This window comes from Psammomys obesus, unplaced genomic scaffold (assembly GCF_907164565.1).
Source record: "Psammomys obesus unplaced genomic scaffold, mPsaObe1.curated_primary_1811, whole genome shotgun sequence".
Lineage (NCBI taxonomy): Eukaryota > Metazoa > Chordata > Mammalia > Rodentia > Muridae > Psammomys > Psammomys obesus.
Window position 1 is genome coordinate 8,205,980 of NW_026593286.1, and position 20,627 is coordinate 8,226,606.

Consider the following 20,627-nt stretch of genomic DNA (forward strand, 5'->3'; position numbering starts at 1 on the left):
TATCTATCTATCTATCTATCTATCTATCTATCTATCTATCTATCTATCTATCTATCATTTTTCCATCATTTACCTAACTACATACCTATCTATCTAAAGTCTTGTCATATTGTTAGATTGGTCTCAAACTCAGGTGACTGGTTGTCTTGCTGCCAGTTAGTTGGGATGCCAGTGTCTACCTTTATACTCAGTCACATTTTAACTGCAGCCTTATTGGACCTTCTACATCTGACAGTTTTGTAGCTGATTTTTTTAGATACTCCCGCTTCTCTTTATTATACATAACTGTTTTCTTAAAGGGAGAGCAAATGTGCTTGCAGTGAACTTTTCTGTATGCATTTGTCAACAATCCGTTCTCCAAGTCCAACATTGTTCCTCTTCCTTGTCTTCTGAGTCAAATCTCAGGCTTTTTTTAGAGCCCAGCACAAAGCCCAGCTCTTTCTTCTTCTCACTGCTGGTGCCACATACCAACCCCATAACTGTGGCTGGGGCTGTCCCTCTAACCCTTTATGTATGGCAGAATCATTCCAGTATCTGTGGGAAGAAACAGTGCAATATTTCCCAGCATCTCCTGTGCATTCTGGGTGCTCTCGCTGAGGAATGAGCTCCTAAGTGAACCTTCTTCTTACTTTGCTGCACCATCCAGAGCACACTCAGAACTAAACTCTCTACCTTTGTTTCTTTTCAGTGGTTATTAATTTATATACCTGTAATCACAATATCTGATGACTAATATTCATCCTTTTCCTATTTCTTCATTGTTACCTCTAAAACCCAATCCATGTTTATCAGTTTTCTTTGTCTGATTACTCTATTGTGTAATGATTCTATTAGAATATGTTTTCTTCCCCATCTGTTAATTTGTGCACTTATTCACTCTACAAGTACTTATTCAGTGCCTCTAAAAACTTAAGTACTGTGCTGCAGAGACTCAGTGATAAGAGGATCCAACATTTATTCTTCTCCAGAAAGGCTGTGGTCTCTTTGAGGGCAGAAAAACAGATGGTACGTGAGCCAACGCACAGCTATGTCATTTCTAATAAGACAAATGCTATGAGAGTAACTAGCGGAGTATTATGACAAAAATTCAGTGAGACTGGAGTCATCAGGGGAGGTATGTCTAACATGTGACCCAGGGATGAAAGCTCAAAGGGGCTGGGAGATGACTCAGTCAGCCAACTGCCAGCCATGCAAGCACAAGGATCCAAGTATGGATTCACAGCACCCACATAAAGGCTGGGCTCTGTAGTGAGCCAGTGCTAGGGGTAGGGTGTGGTGAAGTCAGGAAGGTCCTTAGAGCTTGTTGGCCAGCGAGACTGGCTAAACGGATGAGTTCAAAGTTCAGTGAGAGATTCTGTCTCGAAAAATTTTGGTAGAGATCCAGAGAAGACAATACTTAGTGCTGACTTTTGATCTACACACACACACACACACACACACACACACACACACACACACACACAACACATATAGGTGGGCACATCCAATACAAACATGAACATTGCATAGAGAGAGTGGAGAGTGTGAGGGATAAAAGAGTAAGAGAGAGAGGGAGAGAGAGGAGAACACATGTAGCAAGAACTTCCAGAAAGGCAGCAAGGCTCTAGGATTGCGTACCGAAGTATATCTGGGAACCGAATGGAAGCCATTGGGGCCAGATGCTAGAAAATGAAACATCAGACTGGTCGGCCGAGTTAACACACACAGGACATGCTGCCCATGGAAGGGAGTTGGCATTATTCAGAGATGATTGTAAGTGTGACAACATTTACATTTTATGAAAGCTAGTCTCATATTGTGGGGAATTGGTTGTGTGGCTAAGCTAGACCAGGGGCTTTCATCAGAGGAAACTTGTGTCAGGGAAGAAATGATTGTGACTTTGGGGTGGTGGCTGAGGAGCAAGAGAAGAGGTATTGAGTTCAGGATATGTTTTGTCAGTGGGAGCTACAAGACCCATTGATTGATGTGGGTATTCACAAAGGAAAGAATTAGAAAGACTCCCAGGTGTGGCTTGAACCATTCATTAGGGTTAAGCTCTATAGGTTTATGCATGTCAATTTCTCCATGGGAGTTGCTTTTATACTACCAGCTTTATTTCATATGCTCTCTTACTAATTCTGCAAACGATTTATTTTTCTGACACTACACAGAATGATGTCACTTGTCTTGCAGTTTAAAATATCCCACAACTGATTTCCTTTGGTCTTAAATACCTGCTTTTCACAATGTGTGTATTGCAAGGACATTTTATTTTTATTTGCATAATGCATATCCAGCAGATAGTCATGTAAATATTGGTTCAAACGAAAATTTGAAGGCAGAGTCAACTGGATACATTTTTTCCTTTTTTTTTTTTTTTTTTTTTTTTTTTTTTTTTTTTTTTTTTTTTTTTAGCTCTCCAATCTTTCATTTTCTTTTTTTGCAACCATCCTTTGAAATCACTTATCTGGTAACATTGTGTCCACATATTAGGGACTGAGTTTTTCTCTGGAGATATTCAGTTTTCTTCCCAACACTTTCTGATATCTGTCTGCACATCTTGAAACCTCCTATTGCACACAAGAGGTGCTTCTGTGGTCATTCTCTCTGCACTGTTGGTTGACAGCATCAAATAGTTTCTCATTTCCTCCTCTCTAAGGAGGATTTTAAATTCAAATAGTTTTCTCATTACCTTCTAGTTGGGACTCTCTATTTTTGCTCTCATATAATTTGGTAATCTTTGGTTATTTCAGAATTGCTACTTTAAAAGTTTTTATTAATTCTTTTGAGAATGTCATACATTACATTTTGATCATACTCACCATGTCCAAACTCCTCCCAGATCTACCCCGTGACATACACATCCAAGTTTGTGCTCTCTTTTTATGCCCACCCATCAAGTCCAGTTAGCCAGTTGGTGTTTGCCTAAACAATCTTGGGTATGTGGACCCACCTGAAGAAAAAGTAATTCATCTTCTCCTGTCAGCTATCAATTGCTTTTACTTCACCAGTCAGCAGTGGTATTTCATGACCACATCTTCCCTCAGTGCAGAGGCTTTGTCTGACTCGCGTTTGCGCAGGTCTTGGGCACATTGTCACAACCGTTGTAGTTCATCAATGCAACTTCCCTGTCACACTTGGAAAACATCGTTTTGCAGTCATCCACCACTGCTTGCTCTTTCTGCCTCCTCTTCCCTAATTATTCCGGAGCCTTGGAAGGAGTTTCTGTGATATAGATATCACAGAACTTAATGGTAAGACCCTATTGCTGAAGATGGCACATACTGAAATCATAGAACATGGAGAGATCAAGCTGATATCCCTGCTGGCTAGCTTTCATAGTGCTGGATGGGTCCCTGCTCTTTTCTAGGGGATAAAGGTTATCATTAATCTTATCCAGCTGTCAACCCTGAAAACTACAATAAAGACCAGTCTAGAAATAAAAGCCCACGGATACAATAGTGGCATGAAGGTCATGGAAATAATCAACCACTTTCTGATTGAATTTAAGGAGGTCTGCTCAGCAAGATGCAACCTATACCATCACTATCTGGGTCAAGAGCCTGTTGGTTCTAGGTCCTAGGGGGAACTTCCTACTAGAACTCTGCTAAAGGGACATAGTATAAAACCAACTCCTAATGACTTATTGTTATAACCATAGGTTAGTTTATTTCTCAAACCCCATCAGAAAGGCTTCTTTTTGCAGTAGGTGGTGATTAACCCAGAGAACCGCAACTAAAAATGTGGAACACTCAGCATTACTACCGTTTACTAGGAATTTTTACTATTTATGCTACAATACCTCACAAAGCTGTATTCCACTTGCTGTCCTCTGCATATTTTCTTAATTATTCATTTTTTGTGTGTGTTGGTACACATGTGCCACAGTGAATATGAGGAGGGGAGATCCTCCCTGAATATGGCCTGAAAACCCAATAAATAACAGGGGGAAAGAAGCCAGAGAACTTGTTGAGCACTGGGGTCCATTCCTCTCTGCTTCCTGACTGTGCGCAGAGTGATTAGTTGCCACCTACTGTCATGACTTAATCAACTGTAGCCTCTTAGACCGCAAGCCCAAATGAGCCCTTCATCCCGCAGATTACCTCCTGAGAATCAGGATTGCAAGCATGCCCCTCCATGCCTGGCTCAGACAGGGTTTTGTGTGCTAGAACTTTCAACTAGCCAGGTGCTTTTATAGATATACTCCAGTGTGAGGCAGTGCATGGGTCTTAAGGAAATAGTTCCGGAGTCAGATGAGGCTCGGTTTAATTTTTTTTCTTTTGTCATTAACCTGTTGAATGTACATGGAATAACTCCCTAGCATCAAGATCTCAAGCCTTCTGTCAGACTTCTGTCTTTCACAGATGAGGACGCTGAGATGGGTGTTACTTGATTATACTGACATGGATTATCAATGAGAATTTTATTGCATTTCAAATAGCAGATAGCTCAAATAACTGCTATCATAGTTAAGGAGTCTGGGATAATTTACATTTTCATGACATTGGGTATTTCACATCCATGAACATGGTATAACCATGTTTTATTTGGACATTTTAAATTTTAAGTAATATTTTATAATTTTCAGTGTAGGTTTATTGAATATCTCTTGTTAAATTCACTTCTATTTTATTTTTTAAAAAATATTTATTTTTAGTTTATTTCCAGGAGTGTTTTGCCTGCATGCATGTGTAAGTACCGTGTGCATGCTTGGTGTCCATGGAGGTCTAAAGAGGGCATTAGATCTTTGGAATTGCAGTTTCAGATGGTTTTAAACTGCCATTTGGGTTCTAGGAACCAAACTCTATTCTCTGCAAGAGTAGCAAGCAATCATAATCACTGAGCGATTTCTCCAACCTCTTGTAGGTTTTATTGATAATATTTTAAATGGCATTTAAACTCATTTTTAGTTGCTTATCGCTAGTCAACAAAAATACAGTTTGTCCTGATAGTTTGCTATTTTTACTCATGACCCAATAGTTTCGTTTTTATATATTGGCTTGTTCTGATAGTTTGTTATTTTTACTCATGACTCAATGGTTTTGTTTTTATATATTGGCTTGTCCTGATAGTTTGTTATTTTTACCTATGGCTCATTGGTTTTTATTATAAGCTCCTTTGGTTTCCTTTGCATAATATCATAGATTGCTAAATAATATAGTCATGTTGTTTTTCTTATTAAAAAAGCTTTAAGCTTTTACTTGCCTTTTACATATAGTGAAATATTGAATATAGGTGTAGAGGGTAGAATCCTTTCTTTGTTCTTTATAACGGGGGTTATTCATTACCATACTGCTAAATATGATGCTATTTCTAAGAGGAAATTAACAACTATTTTAGTTCTCTAAAGTTTTTTTTTCTGTTTTAAAGTAATGAATGAATGTTGATTTTGGATAATGATTTTTTCATATTTATTGAAATTATCAAATTATATCAAATGTTATGAAAGGAATATCTTATTCAAATATTGTATATAGTCATTGATTTTGTCAATTTACTCCATTAAGCACTATGAAAAGTCTTTTTTGTATGGTTTTTGGTATTTTTTCTCTATGTATTTGAAACTATCTTAATTAGATACCTACACATTTTTGACAATTAGATTTTCCTGATGAATTGCATGCTTTTTATATTAAGAATCCTTTTCATGTCTAATATATTTTTTTATGAAATAAGATCTTGTTATATAGCTCAATCTAGTCTAAAATCCACTATGGATGTATTGACTATGTTATTTATTTGTTTTTAATGTTTTTACCCTTTTTTTAGAGAACACATAGAAATTGCTGGATTTTTTAATGCAATCTAAGAAACTCTGCCTTTTACTTTAGAGTATTAGTCCATTTATATTTAATTTAATCATTGATCTGATTCAGTAGACCTTGTTTAATATTGTCTCTTATTTTTGATTTGTAGTAGTTTGTCATTGATGTTCCTATATGTTTTTTAATCCATTCTGCTTGTAGTTCAATGACTATTTTGTCCATGTTGATGATTTCAGATGTGACCTCAGATCATTTAAAAATATATCTCACTATCCAGAATGGAGTAACAGGTCAATACATAATTATAGCAGAGGCTATTGAGTGTGGCTATTATTTTGTGTAGCTATTTGAGCTGAAGTTTTGTAATGTAGGAAGTAGGGAGATGGATACAGGTTAAGTTGCATCCAATAACTGAGGCTTTAAGACAGATACTAGCACTCATTTATTCTTATAACTTCGTTTTTTTTGCTGTAACCTGGGATGGTTGAACAGTACAACAGAATTTTGGCTTGAGAATCCTGGGTCAGATATGGCTCTGTCTTTTTCTAACTGTGTGCCTTTGGGCAAAGTTCTTGATCTTCCTGTGTCTACTTTATCATTTAAAGTGAAGAAATAATAGTACACATGGGGCTTATGAGTTCTAATCATACATTATTTATATATATCCAATCATGATACATGATAGTATATATATATATATATATATATACACTATCATGATTGGATATATATATATATATATATATATATATATATATATATATATATTTGAGTCAATATAATAAAAGCCTTAGAACAGAGCATGCACTTCTAAATACTTGCACGAACAAGCACGGTTTCAACAGACTGCTGTTGAGCTTGGGGAGAGATGTCCTTCTGAGCAATTCTTGTACCTCATCCCACAGCTGTTACCCCAAGAGCTCACCCACTTTGCCTTGCAGGGTGGCCCAATAACTGCATGTGTTTAAAGAGCTGTGTGTGAGCACCTCCTGATTCCAGAAAACATCCTTAGCCATGTTTAGGAATGTGGCCCTGGGGGACTCTGGTCAAATGTGAAATTTGATTATGTTCCAGAGATTGCCTAACAGGCCAGCTTCCTTCCTGTTTTTCTACACTCACTCTCTGAGTATACATACAAAGTGTAAGACTCACAGCTTAAAGGAATTTGAATCCAACATTTATTGGGTACCACCCATCATTTTGCAGGTAAGGAAATAGAACCCAAATTGATAAAATACTCTGTCCTAGGTCAGACAGCTTATAAGGAGGTTAATTTTTATTCATTTATTTGGCTTTCCATTTCTGGTGTTACAAAACCCTGTCCCTGTTCTCCTAGGAAGGTCATGTGTGGGGCAGCTGAGGAAGAAGTGAGTCATTTACAAAAGGATGTCACATGAATAAGATAACAATGGCTTGAGCAATAGAAAGAAATGCAGAGTTTGCTAGTTAAAGTCAGAGAACTTTCAAAATCTGGCACAGCTTTCTCTTCTTCCTTTTGTTCCTAAATGCTTCAGCTGTCCAGCAACCCAGCCGAACTGAAAACCCTGACTGCAAAACCTCTTCTTTTGTTTCCCATTGCGGTCCATACCAATGCCATCCACATGGTCTCTGGCAGCCATACACTAACTGTTAGCCAACAGTATTTGAGAGTTACTATGCTTGCATCTAAGATCCACAATAAATCCAAACAGCAGATATGAAAATGAGCCAGAGGGATTCAGTTCTGCGTCACAGGTTAGTGGCAGAGGTGGTAATTGAACCCGGTTCATTTTGCCTTCATTTTGAGTTGACTTTTGGAGATAATGGGTCAGTTTCAGTCCTCTGTGAGTAGCTATCCAGTTTTGTCAGCAGTGTTTATCCTGCTCAGGGATGTTCTGATTTTCACCGAGAATCAGTTAGCTGTAGGTTTGTGGTTTTGTTTTTAGAGTTCCTCCTGAGTTTTGTTGGACTGTGCTTCCAAGTGCCATGCTGCTTTGGGTACCGTGGTTTTGTTGTGTTTCAGTAAGTCAGATGCTGTATCACATCCAGCTTTGTTCATCAGGTTTGAGATAGTTTTGGCTACTTGGGGTCTTTTGTGCTTCCACCTGAATTTTAGTGTTTGGTGTTGGTGTTGGTGTTCTGTGACTGCCATCGGTATTTGGAGGGGACTGCACTGGCCTGTAGTCACATTGGGTAGCACAGGTATGTTAACAACGTTTGTTATTCCAGTCCGTAAAATGGGAGGTTTTTCTAACTTTGGGTGTCTTTAAATACCAGCAGTGTTGCATGATTTTCTTTTCTTTTCTTTTTTTTTTTTGCATGATTTTCTTTTGCTTAAATTTTTTTTCATGCAATGTATATCTTATTTTCCCCGTCCCAACCCTCCCAGGTTATTCCATGTTCCCTATCCATCCAACTGCATGTCCTTTCTCTCTCTTGAAAATACCAAAACCAAAGCAACAAAAGCACAAACAGTCAAAAACGTGGCATTCATTTTGTGTTGTCAGCTCCTCCCGAGCCTCAGCCCCGTTTGCCTTGGGGTCTCTTTGACGCCCAGTGACAGATCTTCCCCCGGGCAGCTGCTGCTTGGTTGGGGTGGCACTTGTGTCCACGTCCCTTAGTGCTAGGATTTTATCTCGCTGGAACCTGTGCAGGTCATGAACATGCTGCCATAGTCCTTGTGAGTTCCCACGAGCCTCAGCCCCAATGTGTCTGGGAGGTGCTGTGGCTCTCACCAACGCATCATTCAGTCATTTGGAGGAAAAGCTCCGAGAGCCTCTGTCTGGCTGATACAACTTGTGGGTTGACTTGGTCAGGTAATCTCCCAAACCTGTCTCCTTAGATTAAGAAAATAAGAATTACTTTATCAGTGCCCACACACAGGGCCAAGTTATATCTTTAATAATTCAAATGGCCATAGTGCATTTTTTAGACCAAAACTGGGAGAATTAATTTTGCTCTAAAATTAAGATATTACTAGATAGTTTTATTTTTTCAAATGGATTGTTAAGTAAGGATACTTTACAGTGCTGCCATGTGTTGCTAAGTTTTGAAATATCTTCTTTTTAGCAGAGTAGAATGGAACACATGAAAGATAGAAAAATATTCCACACAAGGGGACTCTTCAGAGAATTCAAGCATTATGTAAATTGATTGTATGTTACATCATTAGTTTGATTTCTAAAATTTAAAAGCCAGAAGTAGTTTATAAAATGTTGAATGTCACTTAATTTCTTTTTCTATATCTACTCAGAATGATTCCGAGCCAATTATACCCACTTATGAGTGGCGCTTCAGATAATTAAATCTGGAGTTATTATTGTTCATTTTTATAGATTCACTATATTCTTAACAATGACTATAGAAGTTGTCACTAAGGAATTATGTGTATATATAAGTAAATATAAACAAAACATAGATAAGAAAAGTGGAATGTCACAGGAAAAGCATGCATGAGTAACATGGCTTAATTTAATTTCTAAAACTTAAATATTTATTCAATTTTCAAATTATTCAAATTACTCGTGAAGTACAAAGACGCTTAGGGTTGTGTCAGTGCTGAATACATACTCGTGGGTGGCTGAAGAGATGTGCCCACACTTACATGTATATGTAAGTTTTTAGCCTGAGAAATGCCAAATTCTGTATACAGAAAACAATAAAAAACTCTTATCTGATTTTCTCATTTAAAATTAAAATACATAACAGCTTTACATAATATTATATCATAAAGCATGCTTGCATGCATAATTTCTAGATTATAATTCGTTCTTCTCAGCTGCTCAATTCAGCATTTTCAGGAAATCCATGCAGGTGTACAGCTGTCGGCCTGGACCACTTTTGAACATTTCCTTCAACCTGGTGGACCATCCATGTCTGCTGTCCCCGGCCTCTCTTCGTACGCCAGGAACAGGCCCCACATATCTAAATCCTATATTTTCATGGGTTCTTTTCCTAGACATCTCTATGTAGTGGCACGAAAAGACATGTGGTCTTCTGAATCTGCCCTTGTTCTTAGTGTCGTGCTTGGGTGACTCACTCATCCTGTGGCATGCAATGGTGCTCAGCCACTATTTTCCAAATGGCATTGCGCTGGAAGACTGGATGGGACCACATCACCAGAATCAATCTTTAAAATGTTTTTATACATATATGTTACATCTTTTGGGTTGAAACATCAGAATACATTTATTAAAAACGCCGACTTGTACATTTTGGGAGAACAGATTATAATCCAGATATTCTGTACTTAAATGGGATATGTGTTTTCAGGAAATTGTATAAAGACCAATGATAAGGATGGGCGAGATGTCATCATCATTATTTTACACGGGTTTTTCTCTTTTACCTTAGCGTTACATCTTATACTTTCAGGTAATCACTGTCTACATAGACACATGCCACGAGCATGTAGACCACACACATGCTGTACGTCCAAGCAGTCATATGTTTTGTGTTTCAACAAGCATAAAATCACAGCATTTGATATTTTGACCTAGGGTTGCCAAGTCTAAGATAAATGCTATTACAGGTCTCAGTGGGCTGGGACATCTGAATCGGTTAATTGTATGCAAACATGTTTTAATTTTTTAAATTTTTATGCTTTGAGACAGGGTCTCATCTATCCTATGTGTCCCCAAACTTTCTATATCCCCGAGGGTGGCATTGAACTGCTGAAGCCCTGGCCTCTGCTTCCCTAGTGCTGGGATTCCGGGGCTTGTGCCACCATGTTGGTTTATGCAGTGCTGGGGAGTGAACCCAGGGCTTAGTCTCTGCTGGGCAGCTTACTCCTCCCAACGAGCTACATCTCCAGCGCAGTTTTGAAAAATTGAAAGCCGCCTCATGCCTTCTTTCCTGCAGGGTACTTCGGCCCCGCTTGCGAAGAGAAGGTGGACCCCTGCGTGTCGTCTCCGTGCCAGAACAACGGCACCTGCTACGTGGACGGAGTACACTTCACCTGCAGCTGCAGCCCTGGCTTCACAGGGCCCGCGTGTGCCCAGCTCGTGGACTTCTGCGCCCTCAGCCCGTGTGCCCACGGCATCTGCCGCAGCCTGGGCACCAGCTACAAGTGCCTCTGTGATCCAGGTGGGTCCTGCATGTAGACAGCAAAGCCTTTCCTGGAAGGCCCTGTCAGCTTGTGCTTGCGTGTGAGCCAAGTGTGTATCAATCACACCACAGAATGTGATATTCACAGAAGTGAATTCCACTCTTCAGTGCACATCTACTCTTCAGACTCACTTTTGGTAGAGCCTTAAACAGGCCTTTTCTTTTAGTCACAGGCCATTCATGTTCATTGTGAGGAAGTTAGAAAGCAGAATGATGACATTTAAACTGGCCTGAATCTTCTAAGACAATTTTAGTGTCCAGGGCAAGCACAATGCAGTCCTTTTATCACTGCACTGTCGATTGAAATTCTTACCCCGTGAGCAGCGTGCTACCCCCGACTTCCCCTGTAAACATTCAATAGCTTCGTCATTCATTTTCCAAAAAATCCTTTGCATTCATGTTACTGATACTTAGATTGTGGAAGTTTCGAAGTAAGAGTGATGACTGGTTCTCGTCTGTGTCTTTCCAGTCTACCAGTGTGTCTGAAAAGAGCGTGTGGGTAGGTAGCTCTTTCCTTCCCTCATTTCCATGAGCTAAATCTTCACATTACTTCCCAGCACATGAAGTAATTAAGTCCCTGACCGGTCACTGTGGCTAGCCAGTACCTGCTTTCACTGACCCCTGGCTGTGCTCTCCTCCTGGGTTGCCTGCTCTCTCTTACTCCATCTCTCTTCAGGGACTGAGTTTGTTTCTCTGAGTCCCATCATCTTTACAGTGTGACACAGTCACAGACCTCGGAGAGATCTTTTGTTACAACATGCTGCACATACATAGCTGGTCCACAGGGTTGACAAGCCTCTGGACCTCCTCGCCATCTGAGCACGTGTGGAACATTCTCAGTGATGCTTGCACAAAGATGAAATCACCCGGGGATGCACTGTGGCAGGATATGCTGATGATTGTGGTAGGTGGTACTCTACCCCAAGGAGTGAGAGAAAGGTATATAAATATGTTTCAATGATTTGAATCAGCAGTTGTACTCCTGAGCCATTGCTGACTGCAGTCTTCCTAGGTTCTTAGCTAGATATGTCACACATTTGGCCCCTCCTTTCAGGGCTACGTTTACCTGGAAAGCCTCTGGAGACTCACTCTTTACTTGTGACCTTGTACTCATTAGAGAGCCTCAGCCTAGATTCCAACCTCCATGCTTCTGGCTCTATGGCCTCAGCGCCAGGCTCAGAACTTCCAAAGGCCACATTTCATACTCACAAATCAATTAAGAGTTAACAGGAAATGCAGCCAAGCTTTTGAAAGGTGATGCAAAGCTTTCTGCACATAGACTCTTAATTCTCCGGTTTTCTAAGCAGCTGATATTTTGCCAAGTTCTTCTTTCTTCCATGTTCTGCAATACAGAGGAGGGGCTGTTTAATCTGCTTGGTAACAGTGTTAGGATTCTCCAGAGAAGCAGAAGAGACACACACAGTGGTTTATTTTAAGTAACTGGCTCATGCAATTGTGGGGACTGGCAAGTCCAAAATTCGTAGGGAAAGCTGGCAGGCTGCAAGCCCAGGCATGATGTCTGAGTTGTGCTTTGAAGCTAAAATCTTTTTTTTTGCAAGAACCTGAGTCTTTGCTTTTAAGGCATCCAAGAGCTGGTATGAGTCTTGGCCATATTATACAATCATCTGCTCTACTCAGAGACTGCTGATATCAATCTTAATACCATCTCAGAGAAGAATGCTTTTGGGTCTTATGTATATAGAGAAAATATCTGGATCCATCATCTAGGTAGCTAGACAGGTGCAATTAACGATCACAGTAATATGTGGGGATTACTTGTAAACCTTGAAGGGAAGTATCCTCAATTCCGTGTGTGATGCCCCTGTCTTCTCAGGGTCTGCATCATCTTTCTCTGCTTGAATTTTGGTTGACCTGCCTCTCCTGGTGGGCCTGGTTTTCTTGTGTGGGAACTCAAGCCCATGTGTGGCAGAGCTGCATTCTGGGGAAGGAGGCAGAGCAGGGATGTACGATTCCCTACCTGGAAAGCACATCCTTAGGACAGCGTGGTGTGAGCAGACTGAACAAGGTGCCATTATGCTGGATGGAACCAGGTCTCACGCATGACACGAATAGGGCTCTCTGTGCCCAAACACTCTAGAGATGTCATGGCACCTGTGGGGTGGTTCTCCTCAGTGGCAACTGGGAATGAAAGATTGCTGTCAGGAACTTCCCCATAGACTGTTTCCTGCCTCTGAGAGCCTTCTTTTCCTATAAGCCTCAGAGAGAATACTCAAGCAGGACAGACCAGAAAACAACCTCATTTTCTGCTCTGAATTCTTTTCTTTCGTAAGCATATTTAAAATCTGTGGCATATTTAATATTTTTAATTTTTTTCAAGTAGAACATAGTTATTTGAAAATAAATTTTCTGACTGTCTTTGGGTCTGTCTGTCTGTCTGCATGTGTATTGTTATCCTAAGCAGAGACATCATTACTCACTGTTTCTCTTTCTACTCTGAGAGAGGCAGTTGGCAGCAGTAGAAAGACCATGCCTTCCCCATCTATCCATTATGAACATGAAACTTGTATAGAGTATTCCTGGGCCTCAATTTCCTACTTGGGGAAGTCCTCCCTTGAGGGAGGGCTTCGGTGTAGTCCCTCTGTTGGTTTCGTGTTGAGCTACCCTTTCAACCCTATCAAGGAATCTTCAGTTAGCATCTTTTGAGATATCTCCCAGTTATAATTACTTTCCCTTCTGTTGTCTGTTCCAGCCTCTTCCATGTCCACTTGAAACATTTAGATTGGTAGTTGCCTGTGGGTGTGCACAATTCCTGAATGCCTTTGAAGCCCACAGAAAATGCATCTTCTGTTCCATAATACTTTCATTTGTTATGCCGCCTCCAGTGGGGTCCTGGAATCCCATGAGGGCTTGCTCATCAAATTTGGGACACCCGGTTGCCTCCAGGGGGAATACTCTCTCAGGTGGTTGGGTGACTTCATGGGAAATGACTTTATGTGACTTTATATGCCTTGAGACAGCTGGCAGGAATTTACATTTTTAAGAAGTGAACATGACAGGTCTGTGAATGGGAAATTTCTTGTCTTAATTTTTTTTTTTTTTGCAGTATGTAATTGCTTTACCACTCATTTGCATAATAGTTGAATCTTGTAAGAATGGATGAAATTGGGTGTCTGGCTGCAGAGTGGTGGGCTGGATCATCTTTACAGAGAGCAAACAGATCCTGTTTTGTAAATGGCAGCAGATTGAAATCATGCTAGATTGGCAATTAGTTCTCATCTGAAAAAATAAAAAATAAAAAGCACATGCCATTCTGATCACTGCAAATCACATGTGTCAGGGGTTTTATTTCCAAGCCTCAGTTTTGGCTTACTGTTTCCTGATGGCGTTTTAATACTAAAGAATAAAATGTCACCACTGAGTAATTGCTGAAATGTCAACTTCCAGTGACAGTTTTAAGTGACAGGCCACTCATTCTTTAAAACATTGCAAACTGAAATCTCGCAGAGGCTGGAGAAGTCAGGTCTGGGTAATGCTGCCTACATTCGGTGGGAACGTGTCGAGGGCACACCCTGGCGCTTGCTGGTGGTGACACGACTTCTTGTGACTCTGGTGGAACGGTGGCATCTTTTAGATGCTGTTTTAGAAAGTCATTGCTGCCGATGACCAGTACCAGAGCTGTGGCTGACTGGAAAAAGACGGGGTTCAGCTCTCTTTGTCTGGTTTGGGGCCCTAATACATTTGAGTGAGGACTGTCCACTTGCTCGCTTGTTGGCCTCACCTCTGCAGGTGGATCTATCTTAAAGAACAGAAGGCACAATGCATTGGAGTAGTTTGCATGCAGATTATGTGTCACATTTAAATTTTATGAATAGTATCTCTCACGACCATCAATGCAATGCCAGTCAATTGGGCCCCTCGACCTGGACTGAGTGTTGGCCACCTTTCCCAGCCAATTCTTCTCTACTGTGGGGCGACTGATTCAGTGATGTCATCCAGATGCAGACTGCAAAGGAAAGAAAATCAGGCTCCTTCCAAACAAAATGCCTTTGCTATTGTCTTAATAAAAAATCATACTCCTAGGACTCGGATACTGTTTCCCCCTATTTTCTACATTTGCCCCACTCGTAGGCTGCATTTCTGTTCTGTGTAGCCTGTGAGACACAGCTGGTCTCACTTTCTACTGTGATACTCAGGGATGCCTACATCAGTATTCCAATAGCACTGCCTGGAAACAGGATAAAGATAAGACTTAATTACTGGTTATTCATAGTAATTGAGCGGCAGCCAGGAAACCAACACACCTATAAAGATAGGACAGCGTTTAGCTCCCTAATGAGAGTCTGGATGCTCTCAAATTCTGGGATAAGGACAGTGGACAGCTTTCATCTTTATTAACCCCGGAGCTTCCTCCGGGTTCCTGGGACGAAGACAGGAATTCTTTCTCAATACATTCTTGTATTGGCATGCTGTGATCTGCTTCAGCTCCTTGTTCATGAGAGGTGTAGACCGTGTGGGTATATAGCTCAGGCTCCCAATCCTGGGATACACTGCCTATTTCATACTCCAAAATATGGTGCCTGTTTTTTGTGTTGTTGTTGTTGTTGTTGTTGTTGTTGTTGTTGTTGTTGTTGTTCTTCTTCTTCTTCTTCTTCTTCTTCTTCTTCTTCTTCTTCTTCTTTTCTTTTACCATCTGGTCTCAAAGAGGAAGAAAGAGAAGAAGTCCTGTTTACTCAGAAGGAGCTTCCCCCGTGGGGACCTGCCTCATTCCTCAGAATCTGTACTCTGCAAACAAAACAAACCCAAACACCCACAAATAAACAAAAACAGCTTAAATCTCCTCTTGGAAATGCTGATGGAACTAAGAACTGGGGAAGACATGAACAGCCACTGACATCCATAACTTGCCTGTCATTTACAGATAGATTGCTGGAGTTGTTAGGAGCGGGCCTAGTGCCCATGCATGAAGCCCTATTTTCCTCTGTTGGACGTTAGGATCAGTGTGATGATATTAGGCATAACTCAGAGGCCATGGCAGAGCAACATGAATCAACACCACATTTGAATTTTGTCTAAGACATTAAAAGATAGACCTTACCATCCCAGCCACTTGGGAAGGCTGAGACAGGAAGATGATATATTCAAGGCTTGCCTAGGCAAACCGCTGAGATCCTGTCCCAAAACAGGGCTGAAGGTACAGCTCAGTGATAGGGCACTTGCCTAGCATGTGTGAAGATGTAGGTTCAATCTCCAGAAATAAAACAATCCAAGATAACCACGTATCAGTAAGATGCTGAGTATTATCTTTGCTCAGTTTCTACTGTCAACTCAATCGCCGGTTATTCCCTCACTGGTTAGTTACATGTACATACCAAATTGTCCAAGGATTGATTGAGGGATTGCTCACCATCTTGCACATGAATTTTTGTGACCTAGGTGATGAACAGTTGTGGGCCAGGGGCTGGACAGAGCTTTGGGAGGGAAGTACTGATTCATCAGTCTTTATGAAGTAGGAAGTGTGGTTGCCATTTCCCTGCCCTTGACTCCACTAGACAAGGGTAAGAGATAAGGATTTAAATGTAGCTAGTAAAGACACAGCACCTCTGTAGCCTCAGAACAAATAGGAAACAGGGTTAAACTGTCCCCTTCGTTCTTTGAGGGCAATAATGACTGAAAAATGAAGAATTTAACTGCAGTTCCAAAGTGTTAGTTGTCACGGTTGCTCGTTCAAATGAGCGCATCAAACTGAGGGTCGCTGGTGCCATGGACTTGCTCTGCAGACGGGGGCAGGGACCTTACCCAGGCCGACCGTGCCTTCAGCTTCTTCATGTCTGAGAACTGACCCCATCCAGACTCTGTGCCAAACACCCAACACAGCTTCTCTGTGAAGAAACCAAGGACTCTAGAGTCCAGGCGGCTGGCTGGGGAAGTGACACGACCCTCGGTTCAATCTGTGTTTGCTCGGCATTGCAGACTCACAGTTTCTGACCTACTAGGCTCTTGGGAGCCTGGTAGCGGAACTGCTGCTCCCACATAGGTTGTGACCTTGGCCTCTTACTTTGGCTGAACGATCACAAACACAAACTCTCAGACTCTTCCGTCTCAGAACTGCCCCTGAAAAGGTGGACACTGCTTGAAGGTGGCCTTGATTGTGGGTCAGTGCATAGAAGTCCCAGCACAGAGGTGTCCAAGCCCAGCATGACAGGGAACAGAACTCTTGTGAGTGGATGGGACCCGGCCCCCCATTTCCGTCCTGTCTATGTTGCACTCTGAAGATCCACCTGCTGCTTGGAACTTGATGCCAAAGGCTACCTGGGTTGGAACTCATGACTGCGTTTGGCCTGATGTCTGCTGGATGCTTTTAAATAAAGAAGCCTGCCTTTCAATGACTCAGAGGCTGCAGACACAGCCACATGACAGATGCCCTCTCAGCTCCGAGAGCTTCTCTTGACTGGCACCTTGCACTTCTGGGGGTCCTTGATATCTACTCCCTTGCCCTCTAAATCCCCCAAATCCTCCTGCATTGATTATTATGAACCACAGACATTCTTGATGTTGTTATGTCTTTTTACCTGTTCTGGAAACATCACAGAGTCTGAAGTGTTCTTTTTCCTCTTCCTGCTTTTGGTATTTTTTAGTTTTCTGCCTTGAGAGAAGCTTTGATGTCCCAAGCTTCCCACAGCATGGCCTCTGCAGAAACATCTGCCCATCATTATCAGGAACAGTAGCTCTCCTGGACCTTGGAGATTTAGCATTGAAGACCCTGTAACAGTGGGTGTCATGGATGCTATCCATCTCGTGACTGACTGTAGCCTGAGTCCAGAGTCCACATTAAACAATAAACATAACTACTCCTCTGCATGTCCTATTTTTCCAGGCTTCTAGCCTTTGATATGCTTGAAGATTCCTCTGGGATTTCAATTTGTACAAAGACCCGAGGACAATGCCCTGCATTTTTGTAATTGTTTGGCATTGTGGCCATTGCTGTTCAGTTTGAAAGCTCGCTGTGGAAGCTGATGCTGTTTGCACAATGCAGTTTTAATGAGGATTCAGTGCACTCAGGTTTGCCTTGAAAAGACTAGGACATGCATGGCTCCTTCCCTTCCCTTCCCTTCCCCTTCCTTCCTTTCAATCATAGACCACTCTCAGCTCAATGGTGATTACAGGACACTGTGCCCTCTGCCCTGTCACTCAGTACTCCCCATGTGATACCACAGTCCTCTTTTAAAAATTCCATTTGGCTTCATAGGAGTGGACTAACAAACTCTTATAAAAAGATTTATTTATTTTATGTGTGTGAGTGTTTTGCTTGAACATATGTTTGTGTTCAACATGCATGCCTGGTGCTCGTGGAGGTCAAAAGAGGGCAATGCATTCCCAGGAACCGAAGCTATGGATGGTTGTGAGCTGCCCTTTAGGTGCTGGGAATTGAGCTCAGGTCTTCCTCTAGAAGAGTCGCCAGTGCTCCTAACTTCAGAGCCATCGCCGAGTTCCTGGACTTAAGTCTTAAGGACACATTTCATTTTTATCACTCCAGATCTTTTAATAAAGATTTGTTTATTTTTATTTTATGTGTATGAATGTTTTGCCTATATGTATGTATGTGTGCTGCATGCGTGCCTAATGCCTGTGGAGGTCAGAAAAGGGCATTGGATCCCCTGGAACTGGAGTTAGGGACAGTTATGAGCTGCATGTGGGTACACACGAAGTACACTTAACTGCTAAACCATTGTTCCAGCCCCCACATAGTTTTAATGGTACAGAGTAAAAAAAAAAAAAAAAAAAATCACAAGGAAAATGTTTGTGGTGTGGTTCACTGGTAAGATGGTGATTTTAGGATTAGAGAAGCTGCAACTGAAATGGTATGGCCAATGGAGGAAGTGGTGCCGGCCTGCGGTTTTGGAAAAGCTGTCCTTTACCAACTGTTCCCTAAAACTGCCTTTCCTGCCAACTCTCTGGCACCTGAAAGCTTTTCTGCCAGGTAATCTTACCCGGTTAAGTTAGGCATTGTTCCTGGAAATGAAACCTTTGTATCAGTTACTGCTGCGTGACAAACCACTGAGAGACTCTGGCTGAAAGCACCCATTTGCTGTTTATAAGCCTGTGGGATGATTTGGGGAGGGCTGAGCTGCAGTCTCTTCCCCTGTCCAGCAGGGGAGGCGCCCACATATGCTTTTGTGGTTAGATAGCAAGTCAGCTGGTCCTGAGTGACCAACTTGCATTGCTTGGCTGTTCGCCGGAGTGTGGCTTTCACAGGACCACGTTTTTCTCAGCTTCCAGTATCGGCAGTGCTGGCTTCTTCACTTGACAGCTGGGTACCCAGAGCAGCAATGGAGGACTAGGCCTAACATTCATGGACTTTTAATTTTTAAAATAAAATGTAAAATTGCTTCATCATTATTTATTTATTTATTTATCTATCTATCTATCTATCTATCTATCTATCTATCTATCTATCTATCTATTTATTTATTCTGTGTATGGGAACCTGTGTGTCACAACACAGGTGTAGAGGTCAGAGGTGGTGCTCTCCTTCCACCATGAGTTTCCTAGAGATGGAACCCAGATCAGCAGGCTTCATAGTGAGGACCTTTAGCACCTCAATGGCTCTCCAAAGCACTTTGTGAAAGCGGCTGCTTCTCCTTTGCAAATGTTCCATTTGCCTGAACTAGTCTCAGGGCCAAGCTCAGCACACACACACACACACACACAAGCACACAGTAACACACACCTCATATACTATCCTCTTGATAAGAAAAAATTTGAGGAGAAAGGAAGAAGAAAAACATAACTCTTCTCCTTGATTACTTGAGAAGAGAGGAAGAGGCTCCGAGACTAAGGCAGGGCTAATGGGCATCTAGGAACCAACTCCCTTTCTCCCTCCTGACTCTGCAAGGGGTGCACCTTGTCCCCAGCTTTCTTTCCAACAAGTTTCATTCCTTATATTAGCAGCTGCGTGCTCTCCCAGAGTCTGCAGTGAGTGCACAGCAACATCCCTCTGAGCTTCCCTACTTTATAACGTCTTAGGCATGCATGTGATTTCTGGCTTATCTTTAATTCAGTATTGGCAATTGGAAGAGAACTCAGGGTGACTCAAATTACTGAGTTGTGGTGCTAGTTTGCTTACATTTAATTTTTTTTTCCTTTGGAATCCAATTACCGCAAGGCAGTTTTGTTGGCTCAAGCATCTCTATGATAGTCTTTAGCCAAAACTATGTGTCTGAAAGCCGGGTTCAGCCCTGAGAGTTTCTGAGGCCTCGGTAGGGCCTAAGAACACACAGGATAACACATTCCCAAATGAAGCTGTCGCTGGCTGGTGCAGGAACTGCGGCACTTCGAGAACTGCCGCTGCGGCGCACTGAGTGTAGACGCGTCGAAGTCCAGGGGCTGAAGAGTGCCCCGCCCCGAAATCCTTAGGACTAGTGAGAGATCTTGAGGATGAGACCCCAGTGTAAACACGAAGTTGATTTTTTTCATCCTGAAGTAACATAGTAGGCTAGAGATAACCTTACATAGTGTTTTGTAATAATTTTGTGCACTTTGCCCGTAACCCATCACATGAGGTTAGGTGAGAAAACTTTGACTTGAGCTGTCATGCTGATCCTGAGACTATTTCAACTTTTTGGAGCATTTCAGAGTTTAGATTTTAGGATTAGGACTGACTGCTCAGTCTACTACGAAGACAGTAAATTGAAATGAAGTTGAATTAATGATGAAATAAATTTAAAGCTATTAAACCTCTGAAAAATGCTCCCATGCTTTAATTCTTCCCAATCTGTGTATACATACATACATACATACATACATACATACATACATACATACATACATACATACATA

General features: G+C 41.6%; 1 protein-coding gene across 1 annotated transcript in view; it reads left to right on the forward strand.

Annotated features, from left to right (window-relative positions):
- Dner (delta/notch like EGF repeat containing) overlaps positions 1–20,627 on the forward strand; it is a 281,432-nt gene that overhangs the window by 200,091 nt on the left and 60,714 nt on the right. The window contains exon 8 of the mRNA XM_055616991.1: positions 10,584–10,808. Coding sequence (XP_055472966.1) covers positions 10,584–10,808 — 225 coding nt within the window. The remainder of the gene's footprint in view (positions 1–10,583; positions 10,809–20,627) is intronic.